Here is a 23,568-nt window from a genome sequence, read left to right on the forward strand (position 1 = left end):
GGCTATTGATAAGGTAACTCTTTGTTGTAAATCTCAAGGACATTTGCAAACCAAGGGAGACTCCTGCCTTACAGGACTGTGATCTCTGCAATATAACCATTTGTTCTTCTTTTAGGGCAGTCAGGGGTGCCTGAGGAATGTCATACATATTACTAAGGGAGTGGGTAGAGAGGGGGTGCAAGGCGCCAGCCCCTGCTCCCTCCTTTTTTTTTTTTTTTTTAGATTTTATTTATTTATTTGACAGAGAGAGATCACAAGTAGGCAGAGAGAGAGAGAGGAGGAAGCAGCCTCCCCGCCAAGCAGAGAGCCAGATGCGGGACTCAATCCCAGGACCCTGAGATCATGACCTGAGCCGAAGGCAGCGGCTTAACCCACTGAGCCACCCAGGCACCACCCCCCCCTCCCTCCTCAGCCAGCCTCCTGCTCCCTCATCAGTCCATTCCAGGTTTAGTGGGATTCCACAGATCGGGCTTAATAGCAGGACAACAGGATCCCAGTGGAGACTGAAGACTGAAGTAACTCACGCAGCGCAGGGGGATGGGCGTCCCATTGTCAGTTCCAGTAGATAACGCCTCTCCCCGGTGGGATGGGGCTTGGTGTCCTCACAGCAAGCTGGTCGCAGCGAGAATCACGGCCATCACTGTCTCTGGAGACTCCCAACAGCTTTGCGGGATTGGGTGCCTTGCCAGCGGTCCCCAGGCTGGCAGATGGGGTGGTGGGTTGACCATTCCAATGCCTTAAGCCTGCAACAGTCCCTTCGTCCACCCTGCCAAGCTGGCTTTACCTGTTAGCAATTTAACCTGCTGCTTTAATAGTCCATTCCTCCTTTCTCCCAGCCATGCTGCTCATGGCTGAGCAGGGAGATGGAGCCTCCATTCCCTGTTCTTCTGCCGGGTCTTGCACATTATGACCCTTAAAACGTGACCCCAATCACTGTCCACTTGAGGATTTCCATACATCATACTCAGAGTCTCTAATCCCTTAATGGAGGCAGCCTGCTTTGCACCTCGGTGACAGGGGAAAGCTTGGGTTGGGCCAGATACATGGATCTCACAAACCAAACCATAGTTAGAGCCCTTGCTCAGGGGTGCCTCAGTGGCTCAGTCAGTATAGCGTGTGACTCTGGATCTCAGGGTTGTGAGTTCAAGTCCCACTCTGGGTGTGGCGGGAAAGGGACAACAAAATAAACTTGGCAATGCCTTATTGGTTGGGAACTCCGGTGGATGGCCGTGGTTTGTTCCTTTTTCCGTCCAGATGGTGTCAGTGTGAAACTGCCTAACGATGGTAGCTCACGTGGTTAGGCTACCCCGACTAGAACATTCTGCGCCAGGCATCAGCGGAAAAGAGCCCCTGGCTCCCTGTGGGCCACGGAGGCTCCCCACGGGAATAGGGGCAGGGATCTTTGGAGACTCTCGCTCCTCTGTGGGGCCTACCAGCACCTCCTTTCTAGATGCTGTGGGCTGGTAGGTAGGGTACCCCATTGCTAGAAGTCAGCATGCCTTAGTCAAAGTGGGAGTTCAAACCAGGGCAGAGGTGAGTCAATGGGACAGGCTCTCAACCCACTCCTTGCCCGGGCAGAGAAGTTCTTACCGGGATATGCCCTCCCTTCATGAGTGGCTCAACCTGCACGGCGGTGCCTGGGTCTTGAGTTTGCCACAGGTTCACCACACATCCCAGTGAAGTCTGCAGAGCGTCCCTGGACAGAGACCGGTCTTTACATGTCGGCATCAGGTCATTGGTGTAATGGACCCATTTTACAGATGTGGGGAGGGAGGACGGGGGCCAGCCTTGGGCTACCATCCACCCCGTGACATACGTTGAGGTTGGCAAGTAGCCTTGGGAAGCAGTTGAGAGGTCCATTGGGGTCCCTCCCACATGAAGGCAAATTGAGCTTGCGTGTAGTGGCCAGGGGTGTATTGGAAAAGGCATTTGCCAAGTCCTGCTCGGCATGATACACTCCTAGGGCCGTGGGCAGGGTATGCGAGATGGTGGCAGTGTTGAGCACAGCCCTGTGGTTGGGGGACCACAATTTGTTCAAGTCTTAGTCATCCGCCAGGAGCCATCTGTTTTCTCTACTGGTCATACTGAGCTGTTGAAAGCACCAGAGGCAAGGTGTCCCATACCAACTTGGTGCAGTGCTTGATTCATCCCTCCTCTTTCTTTAGGCCCCTTGGGCAATTATAACACCAGTACCCCCCTTTCATGTCAATGGCTGGCCTCCAGAATTCACCATTAGAGGTTTGCAGACTTTGGCTTCACAGGATGTCTGTGCCCAGCATGTTCTCTGGTACTGGAGAAGGAAAACCCTCCAATTCTCCATATTCTTGGGGCACCTGGGCAGCTCAGTTGGTTAAGCGTCTGCATTCGGCTCAGGGTATGTCCCCAGGGTTCTGTGATCAGGCCCCATATCAGGGCCCCCTGCTCAGAGGGGAGCCTGCTGCTCCCTCTCTTCCCTGTTCCTGCTCTCTCTCACTCTCTCTGTCCCTCTCTCTCCAATAAATAAAATTTTTAAAAAGAAGAATTTGCTGTACCTTTTCTATCGATTTCCAGGGCCGCGTGCTCAGGGTCCTCCTCATTGGCCAAGCCTCCCTGCAGGCTAGAAGAATCCACTTTATAAGGCAGTGAGTACCTTGAGGCCCAAGCAGGTGCTCTCAGAGGGTGGGGTGTGTGCTGGTGCTGCTCATTTTCTTGGCCTCCTGCCCAGGAAGAGAAACTCCATCGTCTGGATCCCATAGGGGCACTGCACTTGCCTGGATAATTTCCCTGGCCTTTCGCTGGGACTTGGCCCCCATATCGATAAGCTCAGCGGGAACAGATTCTCTAATCTTGTGCATTTCCAGAATGGGGAGCTGCCCCACTGGCTGGGGCTGGGGCTGCTTTTCTTGGTACTTGAGATTCCCTCTTCCCCTCTCATTTGTGCTCTCTCTCTCAAATAAGTAAGTAAATTGTTAAAGGGAAGGGAAGGGAAGGGAAAGGAAAGGAAGAAGGAAGGATGGAAGGAAGAAAGTGAGGAAGGAAGCTCTCTCCAGATATTCCCTGTTGACAGAGAAAGAGGAAAGGGGAGGGGAGGGGAGGGGAGGATAGAGGAAGAGAAGGGAAGGAGAGGGAAGGGAAGGAAGGAGGGAGGGAGAGAGGGAAGGAAGGAAGGAAGGGGAAGGGAAGGGAGGAAGGAGGGAGGGAAAGGAGGAAGGAGGGAGGGAAAGACAGAGGAAGGAAGGGAGAGAGAGAAAGGGAGAAAGAAAGGGAGGGAGGGAGGGAGGGAGAAAGAAGGAGAAAGAGAAGGAAGGAAGAAAAAGGAAGGGAATGAGGGAGGAAGGGAGGGAGGGAAAGAAAGAAAGGAAGAAAGAAAGAAGGAAAGAAAGAAAGAGGGAGGGAGTGAAGAAGGGAGGGAGGGAGAGAGAGAGAGACGGGAGGGAAGGGAGGAAGGAAGGAAGGAAGGAAGCTGTCTCCAGGTATCTCCTGGGGACAGAACCGCCTCTGAGTGAGAACCCTCGTGCCTGCGCCTTCCTACAAGCCTGAAGATGACCTCTGTCATGCACCCAGGGCCATGCACTACTGAAAATCTCAAGAGTAAGACATGACACAACAAGGCGTTTGGTCCACACAATGAAATGCGTGTGTAGTTTAATAAGAAAGAGATCAAAGACCTGAGTGAAGGGATTAGGACTGTGGGTGACATTTTGAACTTTTTTTTTTTTTTTAAAGATTTTATTTATTTGTCAGAGAGAGAGGGAGAGAAAGCGAGCACAGGCAGACAGAATGGCAGGCAGAGGCAGAGGGAGGAGCAGGCTCTCTGCCAAGCAAGGAGCCCGATGTGGGACTCGATCCCAGGACGCTGGGATCATGACCTGAGCCGAAGGCAGCTGCTTAACCAACTGAGCCACCCAGGCGTCCCCATTTTGAACTTTTTAAGACGTTTCTTTGGCGTCCCTACATGATCCTCTCAAGATGAACCACAAAAGGAAAAAGCCCCGAGCGTGTGCTCTTCCGGTCCTGCTCCAGATGTAGGCTGAGGTGCGGCTGTGCCCGCTGACTTCCTTCCCCGGGGCGCCCCACCGACCAGGGGAGGAGGGTGACTTCCGGTGGAGACACCCAATGGAGCCCATCTCAGCCAGCTGATCCAGGTCAACACCACCGTGAAACGCCACGCTGATGGCCTGTGCCCTGGACCCTGTGTGCCGGGCAGGCCACTTCACCTCTGCGGTCCTCCTTCCCCCAAAACCTGTCACCCCCAGTCCAACCTTGAAAAAGCACCAGACACACAGCCGGGCAATTTCCCCCAACACACCTGACCAGTTCTCCTCAACACTGCCCAGGTTATCAACAGCAAGAGAGTCTAAGAAACTGTCTCAGCCCAGAAGGGCCTAAGGAGATGTGACAACCAAAAGGAACCCCGGGTCCTGTGTCATAAAAAGGACATTAAGAAAAACTGACGTGGGCGCCTGGGTGGCTCAGTGGCTTAAAGCCTCTGCCTTCAGCTCAGGTCATGAGCCCAGGGTTCTGGGATCGAATCCCACATCGGGCTGTCCGCACCGCAGGGAGTCTGCTTCTCCCTTTGCCTCTGCCCCGCTCCTTGCTTGTGCTCACTCTTGCTCCAATAAATAAGTAAAATCTTACAGAAAAACTTTTTGTTTGCAGGGCTGGGACTAGAGCAAGGCTAAGTAAGGCACTCTCTGCAGTGGCAGAATTTGGGGGTGCACCAGTTTCATTTTTATCATCCCCATTCTACAGCTCCAGAAATCGAGGCTTAGAGGAAACTTCTCATCCAGGTCCTACAAGAGGGAGGGCTATTCGTACACAGCCTTGGCCTCTGACCTGCAACTGCGGGCCCAAACAGACCCCAAAGTTTGAAGGCCAGTACAGGGCGAAGTCAGCTTTGCTGACAGTCTTGTGTTTGCCCCTGGGGTCCTGGCTAGGGAGGGAGGGCCCTTCTCTAGGGACACACAGTCTCCCCCGCCCCCCGCCTCTTCAGCATGGGCATCCCTCATCCCTTGTACTTTGGGGGTTGAGTGGCTTTTGTGGGGACTTCTAGACTTCTAGGTGCCTAGAGATGCTTCTCCAGGCCTTCTGGGCCTTGGCCTTGGCTGTGGCCCTGCCCACCTGAGGCCCAGCTCACCACAAACCCTAGAAATGGCCGACCCAATGGAACCTAGGTTGGAGTCTGGGCTGTGGGGGCGCTGGAGCTGAAGAAGCCACAGGACACGTACATGACAACCTTCCAGCCGTCCCAGGCAGCCGGTGGGAGCCTCTGGTCAGACTAATGTCCAGCAGGAAGCTCTGGCTCCCTTGGCCACTGAAATGCCCAAATTCTGGGACCCCCAAAGACGACCACCAGAGTCCAGAGTCAAAGCCAAACAGCAAGGGTCATTTATTACGAGTTCGAACCCGGACCTCTGCGCACTCGTTACCAGTGACGCTAAGAGGTCCCGAGCTCAGGATCACAACACCTTTTACACACTATTTTTGGGGAGGCAGGGACTTAGCATACATCAAAGTATCTTGTAACAAATCGCCACATACCGCGGGAAAATCATAAAGCAACTCTATAATATGACTGGCGTGCTACAGAGCGGGAAAGGCTGGGAACAGATTATTGGTTAGGTCAAAGGGCTGTCTTTCTTCAAACTGCTTGGTTGGCACCTCTAGGGTAGGTGTCACCTCAGGATTGGCCGGGGTCTCCGTGGACAGCCGCGGGGTGCCAGATGGTTATTATCTCTTGCACCTAGAGCCGGGTAGGGGGGTCCGGGAGCGGTCATTCTGTCAGGTTCAATTCTGGGTGGAGGATGTGCAGTTACAGAGTGTCTAGAAAGTCTGCTGGTATTTTTCCCTCGGTTAGGTGTATAATGGTCATAATTTTATTCCCTAAGCTTCTCAGCCACATGCAGAGGAGGCCAAGGCAGTCTGAGTCCTCTAAGGCCTCCCTCCAGGGTTCAGACCCCTTCTGAGTCCTCTTCCTGGGCACTCTGCAGGCTCTTTGGGTCCAGCGTATCCCAAATGGACTGGATTGTCTTTCCTCAAAATGAGCTCCTCACTCCATGACAGTATTTCTGTGTTTTTTGCCTTTCCTCCGTTCTGCCCTGGCCCGCACATCTGTTGAGTGCCTACTGGATGCCGAAGCCCTTTCCTAGAAACTCCTCACCAGAACCCCCTCCCCCATGAGGCTGTGCCTGCTATTGCCCCCACTTTACAGATGGGAAAACTGAGATTCAGGGCGCCTGGGTAGCTCGGTGGGTTAAAGCCTCTGCCTTCGGCTCAGGTCATGATTCCAGGGTCCTGCGATCAAGCCCGCATTGGGCTCTCTGCTCGGCAGGGAGCCTGCTTCCTCCTCTCTCTCTGCCTGCCTCTCTGTCTACTTGTGCTCTCTGTCAAATAAATAAAATCTTAAAAAAAAAAACCAAAAAACTGAGGTTCAGAGGGTTTGCTTGGGGTCTTGGTGATGAGGGAGCAGAAAGCTGGCTGAGGACAAAGCAAAATGCTGATACCTCGCCATCTTCCCCTCACCCCAGCAAAAGGCTGACACTTTGCAATCTACCCCTCCCCCCCACCACTCCTGGGTGGGACTAATGTGACATTCTTTAGGAATCACCCAGCTATCTTGATGTTAATTGCTTGCCAAAAGGGAAAAGACAACATTGATCAAGCCTCCAGACCTCCAGCATCCCGGCACAGTGTAGGCCCTCTTTAGCATATGAAAACTCCATTGAAACCTCCCTTTCCCTCACCTTCCCCCCAACCGCAGGGTACTTAACCTGCCATCCCTCGCAACCCCGGGCTGCAGCTCTCTTCCTGACCACGGGTCCTGTCCCCGTGCTTTAATAAACCACCATTTTGCACCAGAGCTGTCTCAAGAATTCCTTCTTGGTCATCAGCTCGGACCTCACCCCTCCAAACCTCACCTAGGTTCTAGGAACTTCATCACTGGGATGGCAGAGGCAGATTCTAGAAGAGCCTATTCCCTGCGGGAGCCAGGACAGGATCTGGGGACCGTATTTTGAGGGCTAGGGCGGCCCTGGTGGCCAAGTGGGAAACTGCAGCCTCCGTCCTGGGGTCCCAATCAGAGCTTCTGCAGCCTTCAGTCCCTCCTCAGACACCCTGTGTGGGTGCAGGGGTGCTAAGTGACCACCATGGAGAACCTTAAACACAAAACGTGGCCTCTGGGGTTCGAGCCAGACCCCGCCCCCAGTCCACCACCCCCCTCTCAGCCTCAGTTTCCCCAGCTTGGAGCTGAGCCAATGACAGCCACGATCTCTTCGGGTCCTGGGACCCGCGAACATGAGGCTGGCCTGCATGAGACGTTCAGTAACAGCAGTTGTCACCCTCAGTTACAAGCCGGAGAGGGGCGGGAACTTCAGATGGTCAGACTCAGGTTGCTCCAGCTCCCCTCACCAGCCCCCTGCCAAACCGGAAAAGCTCAAGGTTTCAATTCACCGCAAACAACCCACCTATTTCCTGGGAAATTGAAACTGAAAGCCCAAACTGTTTTTTGCCTCCGGATGCCCCATTTCAAGCCTCTAGGTCAGAGGATTGTCTCGGAACGTGTCATTGGTCAGGACGGCCCCTATGTTAATAAGGGGGTAGCCCCAGCCAGTAGAAGTTCCCAACATCCTACCTCCTGCCCGAACTCCCTACATCCAGGGGCAGATCAAGATGGCACAACTTTTTACCATCATTGGCCTGAGCCCGTGACTGAAAAATCAGGGTCCATGGAGCAAAGTCAGTGGTGGGGGTGGAAGGGGCTGAGCGCTGGCCTGACCTTGCTGGCACTGGCTCTGTTTGTGGGCCTGATCGTCTTTGCCGTCAGAGCCAACAGCAAAGCCTGCAAGGAGGGCCTCCTAGCAGAGCAGGAGTGTCGCAATGTCACCTGCCTCCTGGAACACCAGCTAGCCCAAACCCGGCAACACTTACTGGGGGCGAAGGATGAGGCTGCCACCTGCAACCAGACTGTGGTAAGAGACCGGCCACTCCGGGTTGCGCGGCCCCCACAGGTCTAGATGGGGGTGGAGAAACTTCCTCTGGGCCCCCGCATCGGGAGTTGGGTTTTCCCGCTAGGGTTTGGGGGACCTCTAAACTTTCTCAGCGGTGCTGGTCTAGGGCAGGGCTTTAAACGCCCCCAGAGCACCCAAATCCCCACTAGAATGTGGGAAGAGTCTCCAGCCTGTTTTGGGGGAGCTAGCAGCTGCTCTCTGCACCAGAAATGCCATCTAAGGTTTGGGATGGAGACTTCACCTGGTCCCAAAGAAGGGTGGGGCTCCGAATACACCCACCCCATCCCTGGGAGACTATGAAATGTTCTCGTGGGTCCTGATATGGGGGGCCTTGAAACTCCCCAGGACATCTAACTTGGGCTCAGAAATCCCTATGTTCTGGGTTTAGGGAAGGACATCTAAGTCTTGGGCAATAGCCCATGAGGTCTGAGAGTTTCCTCGAGGGCTTGGGCATAGGGAGCCTGGAAATTCCCATGTGGGGAGCCTCAAATCCCCTATTTCGGGGATCACATCCTTAGTTGCCCTGGGAGGGTGGGAGGTTGTGGCCATTCTTAGAGGTGGGAGACCGGGGTGCAGGGAGGGTTGGAGGGAAACCTGAAAGGGCTTTGGACCCGGGCCCCTCTGACCACAGGGCCTGGGGGAGAGATCCAGGGCCCCCAGCAGCAGCTACCTCCACTCCACAGGCCAGAAGGCCAGTCTCTGATAACCCCCCACCCCGCCCGCCTCGTTCCAGGTGAACCTTTCAGCTTTCCTGGAAATGGAGAAGGCCCAGGGTCTGGAGCAGCTCAGGAGAAGAGAGGAGCTTCAGCGTAAGAAAGCATAAAACCAGGGTTCTGCGGGGCGGGAGGAGGGGGAGGATTGGGAGGGGTCGGTCAAGCACTGAACTCCCCGGGGAGGAGGGGCAGGGGAGGGAGGAAGGGGCAGGGGACAAGGGGGGTGGGGTGGGAGGAAGTCCCAGGGTTGGGGTCACCAGGGAGTGGTCAGAATCCAGTGAAGGGTGGGAAAGGAGTACCCCAGGTTTCCAAGGTAGGGTAGCGTGAGGTTGGGACTGAAGGCGGTGTTGGATCCCGGGGTAGAGCCAGGCAGAGAATGTGGCCACTTGTCACGCCGTGTCCGGGCCACCGTACCACTGTGCTGACAAGGCCCCCTGATTCCCTCCCACCTTAGGAGAGGTTGAGAAATTGAAGAAGCAGCTGCAGGACACTTCGGAGGAGGTGGAACGACTCAGGTTTGCGCCGCGGCCCCTGACTGTACCCCTTTCACGACACCTGTCCCATCCCAAGACCCAGGATGCCCTTTGCCTGCAAATTTCCCACTGCTCAGGGCACAGAGTTTGAATCCCAACCTTGTCCCTCTGGTCACACCAGCCATGAAAGGAAACGGCCCACCCCCTCTTCCCCGCTGACTTGGTCGGGGAGGAGGGGAGATTCTGAAGGGCGACAAGGCCAGACCCGGTGCAGGCCCTGGCAGTGCCTCAGTTGTCCCCACATCTTCCCCCAGAAAAGAGAAGGAGGCCTGGAGCAAGGAAGGGGACACCAGCTTCAGCAGCTCCTCGAAATCACTCGGCCCCTTGATGGTCCCCGTGTGCCTGTTCCTGGGCCTCACTGCTCTGCTGGCCTGAGGCCAACTGGTAAGAAGAGATCCTGGGCCAGAAGAAAGCTGGGGTTGGGAGGGAGGGAAGGAGGGAAGGAGGGAGGGAGTCTAGGATAGGCCAGGGTCTGGGGAGGTGACCTGCCTACAGGGTAGTTGGCAGGGCACAGAGAGGGAGAGGGGAGGCAGAAGTGGGCTCCGTGAGTGGGGAGCTGGCCTGGAACAGGGCGGGGCCACCTTCTGTCCTCCTCCAGGCCACCCTAAGTCCCCCTTATGATGTCTCCTTAGCTCACAGCCTGGACTTTCCCCTTCAAGGCTTCCCTGGCCAGACCAGATCTGAGGGAGCCACATGGCTGCATCGTTAGGGGGAGGTGGGCAAGATAGTGGTGGCGGTCCGGGGAGAACATGGAGCCACCTCTGGGATGGACCAGCAGGGCGCTTGGCCCAGGGCTGCCTCCTCCCCCTACCCCCGCCCCGGACTTCGCCTGCCCCCAGAGCAGGGCAGGGCATGGGATGGGGAGTACCTACTTCTTAGTTTCTTGGTTTCCAGAAGCTCACTGACTTCTAAAGTCTTTGAACTCCAAAAAGTAGACACCCCTTGGTGGTGGGGGGGGACCATACTCTTACGTTCCTGGGGTGAATGCCATTATGTCATCTCCGTGCACCCGGGGCCTCCCCTGCAGCTGAGGGCAAACCGACTGACATCCACACCCAAGCTTCCCAGCTCCAGAATGTTCCCAGAGACCCTTGGGGTTTGGGCAGGAGCCATCCCTCCGCCTCCCTGGCCCTCTTCACTGGGCCATTCCTCCCGAGGGAACCCCTCCTCCCAAGAGTCTCTCTGCTTCTTCAAAATTCAGAGCCGCTGTCTCCATAGACACTAAGTTGACTTTCACGACGTGCACGGATCTGCCCGGCCTCCATCAATCCTTCCTCCCAGTCTGCCGTGGTTGGGGGCAGCAGGTTCACGTCCTGTGAGAACCTCTACTCTCCAGGCAGAGCCTCCAGGTTTTCCTCCCTTTCCCCAGCTTGTAGGAGGGCTCAGGAGTTGTTCTTGGGGCTGCTTTAGGATGACAGAGTCATTTCACCCCCTAGGAACAGCCCCCCTCTTCTCCCGGCCCCGCCTCACCAAAAGGGAAATTGAAATCCAGAAAAGTTCCTGGACTTCAATCAGGGCTTCTAAGCTGCTCAGGGAATTGAAACTTCTGATTCCCAGAAGCAGACCCTTCTCACGTGACCTCCCTCAGTCCGGCCCTGGCCCCCCAACCTGTTCCTTGAAGCTGGAAAGGCAGGTATTCCAGGGCTGGGTTCTGACTGGAAAGGGACAGAGCGCAGTTCAGGAGGCTGGCCACCGGGGGAGAAGGCGGACTCTCTTCCAAGAGCCAGCTCCAAGGTTTCTGCCTGGCCCAGAGATTTTTCAAGGGATTTAGGGCAGTTAATCAGTTAAGGGAGGCAGTGGCCTGAGATAATTCTTGATTATGTGCAGTTTATTTTTTTATTTTTTTTTTAAAGATTTTATTTATCCATTTGACAGAGACAGATCACAAGTAGGCAGAGAGGCAGGCAGAGAGAGAGGAGGAGGGACTCGATCCCAGGACCCTGAGATCATGACCTGAGCCAAAGGCAGCGGCCCAACCCACTGAGCCACCCAGGCGCCCCGATTATGTGCAGTTTAGATGGTGCCCACTGTGGACGTAATTACGGCACTCACAGCTCGTGCATGGGATTCTGGGTCCTTGGTTCCCCGGGGCAGTGCAGACGTGCTCTGTTCTTTCCAGGAAAGAACGCAGGATCCATAAATACACAAAGGTTTAAACTAAAACTTAGAGCAGCTACTAGAGGTCAGAGGGGCCAAGGGGGCTTCACCTCCCCCACCATCCTCAACCCCCACTCCCAGCTCGGCTACCAGACTGTCCCAAACAGTGCTGCCCCTCCCCCACCCCAGCCCGTGCCTAGGCTGTGTTCCCATGGTGATGGGGGACAGGTTTGCACAACAGGATGGATTCAAACTCTTTAGCTTCTCCTCCCAAGCCCCCACACGTGGCTGAGTAGAAACTTCTCTTCCTTCTAGAAATGCTCTTGTAGGGGCCAAGGGTGGGCCGTTTTGGCATGAAGACTGTATTGAGTAAAAAAGACAGTCAAGGGACACCTGGGTGGCTCAGTCTGTAGAGCATGTGACTCTTGGTCTCAGAATCATGAGTTCAAGCCCCATTGAGTAGGGCATAGAGCCTACTTTAAAAAATCAAATATTCTGAGTTAAAAAATAAAATAAGGGCGCCGGGCTGGCTCAGTCAGTTAACCATCTGCCTGCCTTTGGCTCAAGTTATAATCCCAGAGTCCTGGGATGAGGGCTGCCTGCTCAGCAGGGAGTCTCCTGTCCCTCTGCCCGGCCCCTCCTCTCAGGCTCGCTCTTTCACAAATAAATAAATAAAATCTTTTTAAGATTTAAAATCTTAAATTTTAAAATTTAAGATATTAAAATTCAAGATTTTAATTAAGATTAAGACTAATCTTAATTAAAAATTAAGATCTAAAATTAAAGATCTTAAAGATCTTAAAATTTAAAATCTTCAGAAGATTTTATTTAGGGGCGCCTGGGTGGCTCAGTGGGTTAAAGCCTCTGCCTTTGGCTCAGGTCATGATCCCAGGGTGCTGTGATCGAGCCCCACATCGGGCTCTCTGCTCCGCAGGGAGCCTAATTCCCCCTCTCTCTCTGCCTGCCTCTCTGCCTACCTATGATCCCTGTCAAATAAATAAAATCTTTAAAAATTTTTATTTATGTATTTATTACAGAGAGAGATAGCAAGGGAGAGAAGACAACCATGGGGAGCTGGAGAGAAGCAGGCTCCCCGCTGAGCAGGGAGTCCGATATGGGGCTCAATCCCAGGACCCTGGGATCCTGGGATCATGACCTAAGCAGAAGGCAGATGCTTAACAACTGAGCCACCCAGACGACCCAAATAAATAAAATCTTTAAAAAAATAAGCAATCAAAAATTAGCCTGTCTAAAGACACAGGGGACACCTAAGGTGAAAGTGTTTTATTCCAAGCGCCTCTCCAGCTAAGCTCACAGACAGAACTCACAGGCTTCAGACCTGGCCCTGACTCTCCTTTTCCAGGTCATGGTGCCCCTCGTTCTCAGAAAACAAACCACCAGCGATGCCTGCGTGGCTCAGTCAGTGAGGCGAAGCATCTACCATCAGCTCAGGTCATGATCTCAGGGTCCTGGAATCGAGCCCCCCCACCAGGCTCTTGTTCAGCAGGAAGCTCGCTTCTCCCTTTCCCTGCTGCTCCCCCTTCTTGTGCTTTCTCTGATAAATAAGTAAATAAAATCTTTAAAAAAGAAAAAAAAAAAAAAACAGACCACCACGAAGCATGTTCTTTTCTAACGACAAAGCACATTCTTTTCTAGTGGGAACCCACATCCCGGATGAGCCCCAGAAAGAGCCCGACCCTGCAGAAACTTGTCACCTCCTGCTTTACAGGGCCAAGCAAACATCGACTTCCCCCCTCCCCACTCACCCTCCCCTAGAGGCTCAGCTGCAACCCTCTCACACCCTTAAAAGCCTTTATTTTATTTAAGATTTTATTTATTATTTATTTGACAGACAGAGATCACAAGTAGGCAGAGAGGCAGGCTCCCTGCTGAGCAGAGAACCCAATGCGGGGCTCCATCCCAGGACCCTGAGATCATGACCTGAGCCGAAGGCAGAGGCTTTAACCCACTGAGCCACCCAGGCGCCCCCCCTTAAAAGCCTTTAAAAGGCCCAGCCTTACAGAATCTCACCCGACAGACATCTCTCTTGATGTCTGGCCCCTGTCCTCCCTTGGAGAGTGAGTAAATTCTGTCCTGCTTGGGGTTTTAACCTCTGCGTAATTCTTTGCCGCCCAGCCCACCGGCCACCTTAACATCATTTCAAAGCTTTCTTCCAGCTTGGTCATCCTGGGCTTCCCACTATTTGCCCTATACTCCTCTCCCCAAAGACCCCTCTCCCTCTCCCCGGTTCTCCCCACTCAGACTTCAGCTCTGCTGACCGGCCTCTGCCTTTCCACCGACCTGCAGGTGATCCTCCCTTGGCTCTTCCCCAAACCCCTCTCCTTCCCCTCAAGACCCTCTGTCACCCCGTCCCCTTCAGCGCTTGCCTCCAGGTCTGGATCCTTCTTCCCCCCAAACATGTTCTGGCTGCTCTTCCCAACCGCCCCCCCCAATTCCCTCTTGGCAAAGTGGCTGGAGCAGAGGGCATGGTTCCGCTCTACCATCCCTTCTGCTCACCAGATATTTCTCTTACAAGATGTAAGCTTGGCTTTTTTTTCCAACCCATCCTGCCAGGTTCACTAAGGAATCTGAGTAATTCACCCTCTCCTCTGGATGTATCGTGGAGGGACCTATACAATTAGGAATGGGATAGGGAGACCACCCAGAGATCAGATAAAAATCCTGTTCTTGTCCTCTTGTCCTCACTGAGGCTCTTCAAAAACTCACCGACCTTGATCCTAACTCTCATGTAGGAAAACTGAACCTAGCTATGCATTTCATCTCCCAGTTGGACCCACATATTAGAAAAACAAAACTAGATAAAGCCCACAAACCCCTCAATCCAAAGTACTAGACCCAGCCTTCAAAGTTTTTAACAGCGGAGAGAAGGAAATCAAAGAGGAAATGAGAAAGGGACATAAAAAACAAAAAACAACAACAACAAAACGATCTCAGGTTTATCAGCTCCTGCCTACTGCCGTTACCGTTACCGGAGCTATTCTAGAAAAGTCTCACCCTGCTGGCTTGACCCAAACATTCAGTAAGTCCCCCTAGGTGGCTCAGTGGGTTAAGCCTCTGCCTTTAGCTCAGGTCATGATCCTAAGGTCCTGGGATTGAGTCCCACATCAGGCTCCCTGCCGAGCAGAGAGCTCTCTCTGCCTGCCTCTCTGCCTACTTGTGATCTCTGTCAAATAAATAAATAAAATCTAAAAAAAAAAATAAATAAATAAGGTTGAAAAAAAGAAAAAAAGACCCCTCCAGGAGCTTGCAGTAAGCCTGGCCACTGGTTCAAACCATGTCCCAATTAAAAAAAAAAAAGAAAAGAAAGCAAAAGCAAAAGCAAAAAAGGGCCACCCAAAACCTCTTGCCCTGCCTGAAGAGTGATGATCCCATCCTCAAAGTAGAGGGCAGACACCTCCCAAAACCTGTCTTCAGATCCCAAACAGGGGGGAGGGTCAACCCCATCCCAGGGGATCTCTTGGGACTTCTTCAGGATAAGGACTGACATCCCCCAGGATCTCCCTGGATTTTCAGGACCCTCTTCTCCCTCCCCCATCTCTGTCGCTGGAGTTCATGGTGTTTTCTCACCCTTCAGCTCCCCAGCTCTTGTCATGTTCCCTGGGAGATCAAATCTCCCCCCCCCATCCAGGATGAGACGTCATGATCCAACTAGAGACTGGCTTTTCTCGGCATCCCGTACACACCCAATCCCAATTCTTGGGACTCCCTACTGAACCTACACATCACTCCCACTTCATTCTCTCCAGTTACGACTCCAGGTCCCACGTCCATAGGGGACACCTCCCAACCTGTCGAGGCTACTCCCCTCACCCCATCACCCTACGCCTCAAGGAGCCTACTTTTTTTCCCTTCCAAACACCAATATCCTCTCAAACCTCAGGCTTGCAGCCCCTCGTTTCCAAATTCCTTTTCTCAAATGTATTTTTTTAAAGATTTATTTATTTATTTACTTATTTGACAGAGACAGCAAGAGAAGGAACACAAGCAGGGGGAGGGGGAGAGGGAGAAGCAGGCTCCCCGCTGAGCAGGGAGCCCAACCCTCAGGGCTCAGATCCCAGGACTCTGGGACCACGACCAGAGCCGAAGGCAGATGCCTAAGGACTGAGCCACCCAGTCGGCCGTCTTTCCTCAAATGTACTAAAGCCTACTAACAATCCTTACACTACTCCAATCCCTTCTGACAAAAAATCAGTGGTAGAAACTAGTTCAGGATCTCAGAACTATCAATGAGGCAGTCCTCCCCAAGCCAGAGCCCCCTTTCCCCACCATGCCACCCTCCTTTATGTACTTCACTGTCTTAGATCTTAAAGATGTCTTAAATCTTATGTCTTATGTCTTAGATTTTCAGGACGTGTTTTTCACTATTTCCATCTCCCCTAGGACCCGGAGACCTTTCCGCCTCAGCACGAAACAGTTAACCTGGACGCTTCTCCCGCGGGGTCTTAGGGCTAGCCCCCACTTCCGCAGACCAGCTCCGGCATCGGATCCCTGCAGCCTCTCCGCTCCAGTTAGCAGCCTTCTCCCACCTGTGGATGGCCTCCTCTTCAGTCCTGCTGGGCCCACTTCTATTTCTGACACCATCAACATCCTCGCCTTCCTCAACAACAAAGGTTAAGGAGTCTCCCTTTCCAAAGCCCATTTAATCAACAATCTGTCCCACACCTAGGATTTTTGCTCACACGGGAACAACCCACCGTATCACCCTGCACGGAGCCTAACTCTCAAACCTACTTTCTCTTTGGCAAAGCACCCACTTGGGAGGGGCACTGCACCATTGTGTACCTAATTCCTCCAACACCTTCCCAACTCACCAGCCCTCCCACCCCTAACACAGACCGTAACAGGTGCTCAAGTAGAAACCGAGGCTTGGGGAGCCTGGGTGGCTCAGTGCGTTCAAGCCTCTGCCTTCAGCTCGGGTCATGATCCTGATGAGGGAGCAGGAGGCTGGCTGAAGACAAAAGCAAAAGCTGGTGCCTCACACCCCCCTCTCCATCCGCTCCCCCTCAGTCATATGTGTAGCATCCCTCAGGCAGCCCTGACTGCCATGAACAATAAGCAAATAGTTAACTTGCGGAGATCACAATCCTGCGAGACAGGAATCTCCCTTGCTCTACAAATGTCCTGGAGATCTACAAACAGGGAGTTTACCTTATCAATAGCACAAATTTCCAGAGGCAAATAACTTTCAGTTCCTCAAGCCCTAATGTCTCCCTCCCCATCATAAATGAAACTGGAGGAGGCTGAGGTAGAAGGGAATGTAAATGATAGCAGGATCATAACACCCCACCAAGAATCTCCCCAACTATCTTGATGTTACCAGCTGGCCTAAAGACAACATTGATCAAGCCACAAGGGCAAGGCCGCCTCCCGGCACCTCGTAGGCCCTCTTTAGCATATGAAAGCTCCCTTCCCCTCCCCTCCCCCCCCACCGGAAGGTACATAACCTGCCATCTCTCACAACCCGGGGCAGCAGCTCTTCCTGCCCACGGATCCTGTTCCCATTCTTTAATAAACCACCATTTTGCACCAAAGATGTCTCAAGAATTCTTTCTTGGTCATCGGCTCCGGACCTCAGCCCACCGAACCTCACCTAGGTTCTAGAACTTCATCAATCCCAGGGTCCTAGGATCGAGCCCCGCATCAGGCTCTCTCTGCTCAGTGCGGAGCCTGCTTCCTCCCCTCTCTCTGCCTACTTGTGATCTCTGTCAAATAAAATCTTTAAGAAACCCAGGCTTTCTGTATCCCACCCCCCACAGAACTGAGCCAACCTCTACCCTCATCCTCCTTGGCATCCTTCCAGGAACTGGGTTAGGCACAGGGAGGAATAGCTCATCCTATCCTTCCATGGGGACCTTCTCTTTCCTTGAGTCAACAAGTAGCCAATTTCACTTCCACACTCCCAGCAACACAGAAGCAGACTGATTCCCTGGTGCCGCTTCCAGTCAGTGAACGGGAGAAGAATTAGGCACAAACAAGTCAGCTGCAAGAGACTGGGAGCAGGGGACAACCGTGGAAAGGGACTGCTGCCAGGAGCATCTCCACAGTCTCACGAAACAAGAGCCAACAGAAGCACCGATGATGGTCAAACATCAGTCACGTGTCTTGTGGACAAGCAAGAAGTAGGATAAAGTTTATAGTTATGCAAGCACATTCAAAGGACTCATCTAACAATGCGCGCTTCTGGGAAGAGAAAGAAGTGATCATGGAAAAGGGAAGCAGGTGGTGTTCCGTTCCACCCTGAGCTGACCGCCGTTCCTGGCTGCCCGCTGCCCGGCTTCTGTGAAGGGGCGGCGTTCCACCCTGAACGAGCCGGGCATCCCCCAGCTGCCCAGCTTCACGGTCATATATCGTCCTTCTCCCCAAAGACCTGCTGCCAGTCTATGTTTTTCTTAAGGCCATCTCTAAATGTGCTTGGTAACTAGTAAAATCCTCCCGGGGTTATAGTTTACATAACAAATAGTTCCGAAGGGCAGTAGCAGAGAAGGTCTTCAAAATCCTCACTTCAGGGCGCCTGGGTGGCTCAGTGGGTTAAGCCACTGCCTTCGGCTCAGGTCATGATCTCAGGGTCCTAGGATCGAGTCCCACATCGGGCTCTCTGCTCAGCAGGGAGCCTGCTTCCCTCTCTCTCTCTCTGCCTGCCTCTCCGTCTACTTGTGATTTCTCTGTCAAATTAATAAATAAAATCTTTAAAAAAAAAAAAAAATCCTCACTTCAGGGCGCCTGGGTCACGCAGGTGGTTCTGCAACTGCCTTCATTCAGCTCAGGTCGTGATCCCGGGGCCCTGGGATCGAGCCCCGCATCCAGCTCCCAGCTCAGTGGGGGGGGGGGCTGTTCCTCCCTCTCCCTCTGCACCGCTTCCTGCATATACTCTCTCTCTCTGTGTGTCAAATAAATAAATAAAATCTTTAAAAAATATATAAATCAATAAAAATAAAACAAAATCCTCTGACTTTAGACCAACAGACTGCTTATCAGGGGCATACCAGTGCCTTACTGTGGAAGAATGCTGCTTCTATGTATACAAGTCCGGTCTGGTCTCAGACAGCCCTGATAAAATTATCAACTCAGCTAGGGACAATGAGGAACAATAGAAAAACTGGGGGCGGGGAGGGGAACTAACGCTCCTGGAAACTAGACATCTGGTCTTGGTTCTCATGGCTCATTCCATTCCCAGGACCTTCGGCGGTTATACAACTAGCCCTTATTTTGGGGATCATGCATTTTAAAATATCAAATCTCTATCCAGGATGGAATCTCAACCCTTCGTAACTGAGGCCTCAGAAGCTCACACTCAGGCCCCGTGCTCAGAGAGCAAGACCCTACTGCCGTCTCCCTTACTATCGTCCCTCTTGCCTCTGGGGGTAGGGACAGCTCGGTGCCCCTGCTCAGTGGAAGTAGCTGCAGAAGAATGACCTTCTGGGGGCGCGTGGGTGGCTCAGTGGGTTAAGCCGCTGCCTTCGGCTCAGGTCATGATCTCAGGGTCCTGGGATCGAGTCCCGCATCGGGCTCTCTGCTCAGCAGGGAGCCTGCTTCCTCCTCTCTCTCTCTCTGCCTGCCTCTCTGCCTACTTGTGATTTCTCTGTCAAATAAATGAATAAAATCTTTAAAAAAAAAAATAACTTTCTGGGGCGCAAAGCATGCAGGGAGCCTGCTTCTTGTCTCCCTCTGCCTCTCCCCCTTGCTTGTGCTCTCTGTCAAATAAATAAAATCTTAAAAAATAAAAAGAAGAATGACCTTCCATTTTCCCAAATCAAGAATAATTTCAAATAAAGAGAGGAGGGACTGAAAGAGTCTTATTCAAAGCCCCTCCCCCAGCCAAGCTTACAGATAAAACTCACAGGTGTCTGTAATTGGCCCTGTCTTTCCAGGGAGCCCCTCATTCCCCGAAAACAGACCACCCCTACAAAACACATTCTCCTCTAGCAAGACCACAACCCACATCCTAGACAAGCCTGCCCAGAGCCCGCCCCCCTCCACACACACAGCCCCCAGAAACCTGTCACCTTCTGCTCTATGGGTCCAAGCGTCGACACCCTCCTCACACACCCCCGCGGGCACAGCTGCAACCGTCTCACGTCCTCAAAAGCCCCTAAAAGGTCCAGCTTGACAGAAACCCAGGAGGACATCTCTCTTAATGTCGGGGTCCTCTCCCACCTTGGAGCATGAATGAACTCTGTCCTGCTTGTTGCTCTACTCTTTGTGCAATTCTTTGCGGCCAGCAAGGAGTCACCCTAACGCAAGGGAAAGAGGAAGAAGAGGGGGAAGAAGGGGGAGAGGGGACAGAAGGGAAGGAAAAGAAAAGGGAAGAAGTAGGAAGAAGGAAAAGGGGAAGAAGGGGAGAAGGAAATGGAGGAGGGCCTGGAGAAGATGAAACGAGGAGGAGGAGGAAGGGAAGGGGGAAGGGAAGGGGGAGGGGAAGGGAGAGGAAGGGGAGGATGGGAGGAGGAAGAGCAGGGGGAGGAGGAGGGGGAGATGCATTTCCTAGCAGCGGGAAATCGCGCGCTGTAGACTGATCTGGATCTGATTCGCGGTGTAAGCTCGCCCCCTGGCGGCCTAGTGGAGAACGGGCAGGGAGACCGGACCGATTCCCTCCCGCGACTGCCCCCCTGACCCTCACAGCCAGTCACAGGAAGCGTGACAGCCATAGCCAGGCCGACCTCAGTCGGTCGGTAGCCTCCTGTCTTGTAGCCTCAGTTTTTCCATGAACACAATGGGGAGCCTTGGCGAATACCCCCAAGGCCGATGGGTGCTTTGCGAAGATGTGCTCACAAGGTTCCCACTGGAACTGGGGCAGGAATCTGACCAACCTCACTTCACAGTGGGGGAGACCCTGAGGCTAGGAGGACAGCACGTGGGGTGCAGAGGCAGGAGTGGAACCAAGGACCTCCCCCCACCCCAATCCTGTCCTGGCCTCATGTAGCCTAGGCTGGCCTCTGGCGGGGGTCCAGCCCCTCCCAACAGACTCGGGAAGCCACGGTGGGCGGGGCGGAGCCGTGGGTGTCCCTGGCGCCCCAAGGTGCCAATTAAATACTCGTGGCTGTCTGGAGCCAGAGCTGTGGACGGCGGCATGGCCGAGCTGGGGCCAGAGCCGGGACGCGCGTGGAGGGTGCTAGCCCTGTGTGGGGCTGCGGTGTTTCTGGCGGCGGCAGCAGCTGGGGCGGCCCTGCTGGCCTGGAACCTGGCCTCCTCGACCTCCCGGGGACCTCGCTGCCCAGAGCCAGGGGCCAATGCCACGGCGCCCCCCGAGGACCTGGCGCCTGAGCTCGAAAAACTGCGGGGATGGCTGGCAGAAGCTACCCAGCACAAGGAGGCTCTGGCCAGACAGCTGGACCAGGCCAACCGAGTCGGACGGGAGCTGGAGGAGGCACTAAGGGCCTGTCAGGGCCGTCAGGTTGGTGGGCAGGATGGTGGGCTGGGGAATCCAGAATTGGGAGAGGGCATGCACTCACATCCCCAGGGCTGCCCAACCCCACCAGTGCATTGGTTTCCCTAATTCTTCAACTGAGGGGGCAAATGACAATAGCACCATAGTCCCTTCCAAATCCACAATACCGATTCCCTCTGGAGTCTACCTTCTGACCAAGAAGGTCCCCACGGTTCTCTCTGCATAATAGCTGGTGATTCTTAGGGAAGCCCCAGACCCCTGAACCCACCTGGGGAGGCCCTGTGCTAACCCTCTCCTTAGGGTGCCCACTCAACCTCCCCCAGCCAGTGTCCAGCGGCCCTATTTCGAGAGAGGGACATTCACATCACCTGTAATTAGGAGGCTAAAGTTGGCTTCTTGGGGGAGGTACTGGCCAGGTCCTCCCTTTTCCTCTGGCCACCCCTTCAAACTCTTTCTTAACCCTTCCCAGCCCTGGGCCTTGCAAAAGAACCATCCTCAAAGTCCCAATCTTTCATTTAATGACTGTTCTCTATTTCTGTGTACCAGGCCCAGCAGGGACTGAGCGGTGTGAATTCTAGAGCCAAAACAGACCTCTACCCTTTACCTGCCTGCCTAAGAGAAGGGCCTGAGGTTAAGAGTAGCCTGCTCTGGGTTCAAATTCTGACTCTGCCCTTCCGTGGGAGATATTCTGAGGCCAGGCCCATTGTTTTGAACCATATCTCCCATAGCGGAGGGAGCATACTCCAGAAACCCAATCATTGCCAACCACCAAACTGGCCTGTATTGGTCTGAAACCCTAGTCAGTGAGTATAGACGTAGCTGGAATTGGAACCGCCGTCTGACCGCAAAGCTAAACCGTTTCCACATCCGGTGGCTTGGAGTAGGGAGCAGTGGACCTGGACAGAGCAGCAGTCACCGCTCGGTATGGCAGGCGGTTTTGTGTGTTTTCCAGCCACAGGACTCCCAAAGGACATTCCAAATAAAGTTAAGGGAAAGAGGGGAAACTTCACTTCTTCTCTCCCCGCCCCTTCCCACCTCTCTACACTCCTCACTTCTCCGCTCCTCAGAGCCGGCTTCAAACCCAACTGATGACCCTGAAGACTGAGATTGAAGAGGCCAAGGCACAGGGGACCCAGATGGGGGCTGAGAACGGGGCGCTCACAGGTGCGTTGGGGCATAAGACGGTACCAGACCTGGGGTGGGAGGAGCCTAAAAGGTTCCTGGTTACTCAAATGACACGCATGGGTGCAAACGTAATGTAAAGGACATGCCAATAAACGCGAAAAGTTATGAAAGATACGCACATAACACTCAAAAGACCACGCAAATATCACACAAACAACGCAAATACAACAAAACAGGCAAACGCCACGAATGACTCCGGAAAGCAATACAAACCTACGAAAATCTCTGCCAAAGACACGTAAAGGTCTTGCAAACAGCACACAATTTTAACTCAAATAAGGCAAAGCTGCAAATAGTATGCAGACTGTAAACTCGAGCGACTGCGTTAGCTGGGCAGGGGCGAGATCTCGAGGTCTCGGAGCTGACCCCGCTCCCCGCTCTCCGCTCCCCGCTCCCGCAGAAGCCCTGGCACGCTGGGAGGCGGCAGCCATGGAGTCTGCGCGGAGGCTAGACGAGGCACAGCAACGCGCACGCGCGGCCGAGGCCGAAGCCGAAGCTTGCGCAGCCCGGGAGGCAACGCTGCGCGAACGCGCGTGAGTGAAGGGCGGGGACGGGGCGGGGCCTGGGGATGGAGAAGGGGTGGGGCAGTGTAGGCGGGGCCTTGGGGAGTTGAGCGATGAGACAGTCCAAGAGGCGATCCTAGAGTTGGAACCTAGGGGTGAAGAAGGATGTAGGTTCTCTGGGGGCGAGAATCTCCTCGTGGGGGCCGGCACTCTGGAGACATTTGTCCCTGGGGTCGGACTTACATGGAAGGCCCTGGGGAAGAGCAAGGAGCGGGAAAGGATGTAAGGAAAAGGTATTGAGAGAGAGGACGGGATCTGGAGGTGGAGCTCCTGGAAAGAAGCTGGGAGTCGCTGGGGGAGGGGTCCCAGGAATGGCTGGGGGTAAGAAAGGACAGGGGATCCTGGGGAGAGGGGTTCTCAGGAAAGATGGAAGAGTACTGAGGGGGGAGGGGAGAGGGGGATGGAGGAGGGGACTGAGGGGCTTCTCCCCACCTTTGTCAGGAAAGCCCTGGAAGCCGAGTTGGGCCCCCAGCGCAAAGTGCCGCAACCCCGATCCCGCTCCGTGTCACGACCCCGACCCAGCCCCCGTTCGCGCTCTCGCCCAGGACCCTCTGGGGGCTGCCGGAGGCCAGCGCGGCGCGCACGAGGGTGAGTCGGCCCCCAGCAGGATGAGGGCTCTGAGGCCAGGAGGGCGCACACTGTGGCTGGAACATGTAGAGAGGTGCCCCCGCTGGATAAGATGCCCCGTCGACACCCATCAACGCTCAGCTTTAGATCCAGGAACCACTCTGAACGGAAACTACAGAAAGGAGACTCCACCCTCTCTCTCCAACCATCTAGTGTTTATTTCACAGGCGGGGAACTGAGGCGCATTTGCTAACACAATGAGATAAGTGTTTTGGGACTTAAGCCTCTTCTAAGGACAGCATTGATTCATCCCACAGACATGAAGACTTAGGGTCCAGCCCTGGCTCAAGAGTGACCTGGAAGGGTCACGTCTCCCCTGTGGGCCTCAGTTTACCTTGTCTGTAAATTGAGTGTTTGGAATCATGTGTAGCAAGCCAGCCTATCTTTGTCAACAAAAACTGACCAAGGTGGCATGACGGGAAAACTACAGAGTCCTCTTCCTATGAGGAGGGTACGAAA

The 23,568-nt window shown here is 53.9% G+C and overlaps 2 protein-coding genes across 2 annotated transcripts; both read left to right on the forward strand.

The window, feature by feature from the left end:
- The first annotated feature begins 7,454 nt into the window (after positions 1–7,454).
- Positions 7,455–15,816, forward strand: BST2 (bone marrow stromal cell antigen 2). Its single transcript, XM_044253961.1, has 5 exons — positions 7,455–7,946; positions 8,719–8,794; positions 9,153–9,213; positions 9,486–9,615; positions 15,730–15,816. Exons 1-4 carry the CDS (start codon positions 7,494–7,496, stop codon positions 9,604–9,606), a joined length of 711 nt encoding a protein of 236 aa, XP_044109896.1. The 5' UTR covers positions 7,455–7,493; the 3' UTR covers positions 9,607–9,615; positions 15,730–15,816.
- A 4,600-nt stretch (positions 15,817–20,416) lies between these two features.
- Positions 20,417–23,074, forward strand: CCDC194 (coiled-coil domain containing 194). The gene is made up of 4 exons (XM_044253962.1): positions 20,417–20,740; positions 21,802–21,898; positions 22,320–22,452; positions 22,924–23,074. Exons 1-4 carry the CDS (start codon positions 20,417–20,419, stop codon positions 23,072–23,074), a joined length of 705 nt encoding a protein of 234 aa, XP_044109897.1.
- The last annotated feature ends 494 nt before the right edge of the window (positions 23,075–23,568 follow it).

Source organism: Neovison vison, chromosome 6 (genome assembly GCF_020171115.1).
Source record: "Neovison vison isolate M4711 chromosome 6, ASM_NN_V1, whole genome shotgun sequence".
NCBI classification, from domain to species: domain Eukaryota; kingdom Metazoa; phylum Chordata; class Mammalia; order Carnivora; family Mustelidae; genus Neogale; species Neogale vison.

What these genes read in the sequence shown, in the direction of transcription:
- BST2 (XM_044253961.1), top strand. Translation starts at nt 7,494, where the DNA reads ATGCCCCATTTCAAGCCTCTAGGTCAGAGGATTGTCTCGGAACGTGTC. An exon ending in CCACCTGCAACCAGACTGTG is followed by an intron (nt 7,947 to 8,718) that starts GTAAGAGACCGG and finishes GCCTCGTTCCAG; the next exon opens with GTGAACCTTTCAGCTTTCCT. An exon ending in GAGGAGGTGGAACGACTCAG is followed by an intron (nt 9,214 to 9,485) that starts GTTTGCGCCGCG and finishes ATCTTCCCCCAG; the next exon opens with AAAAGAGAAGGAGGCCTGGA.
- CCDC194 (XM_044253962.1), top strand. Translation starts at nt 20,417, where the DNA reads ATGGCCGAGCTGGGGCCAGAGCCGGGACGCGCGTGGAGGGTGCTAGCC. An exon ending in GGGCCTGTCAGGGCCGTCAG is followed by an intron (nt 20,741 to 21,801) that starts GTTGGTGGGCAG and finishes TCCGCTCCTCAG; the next exon opens with AGCCGGCTTCAAACCCAACT. An exon ending in GCAACGCTGCGCGAACGCGC is followed by an intron (nt 22,453 to 22,923) that starts GTGAGTGAAGGG and finishes CACCTTTGTCAG; the next exon opens with GAAAGCCCTGGAAGCCGAGT.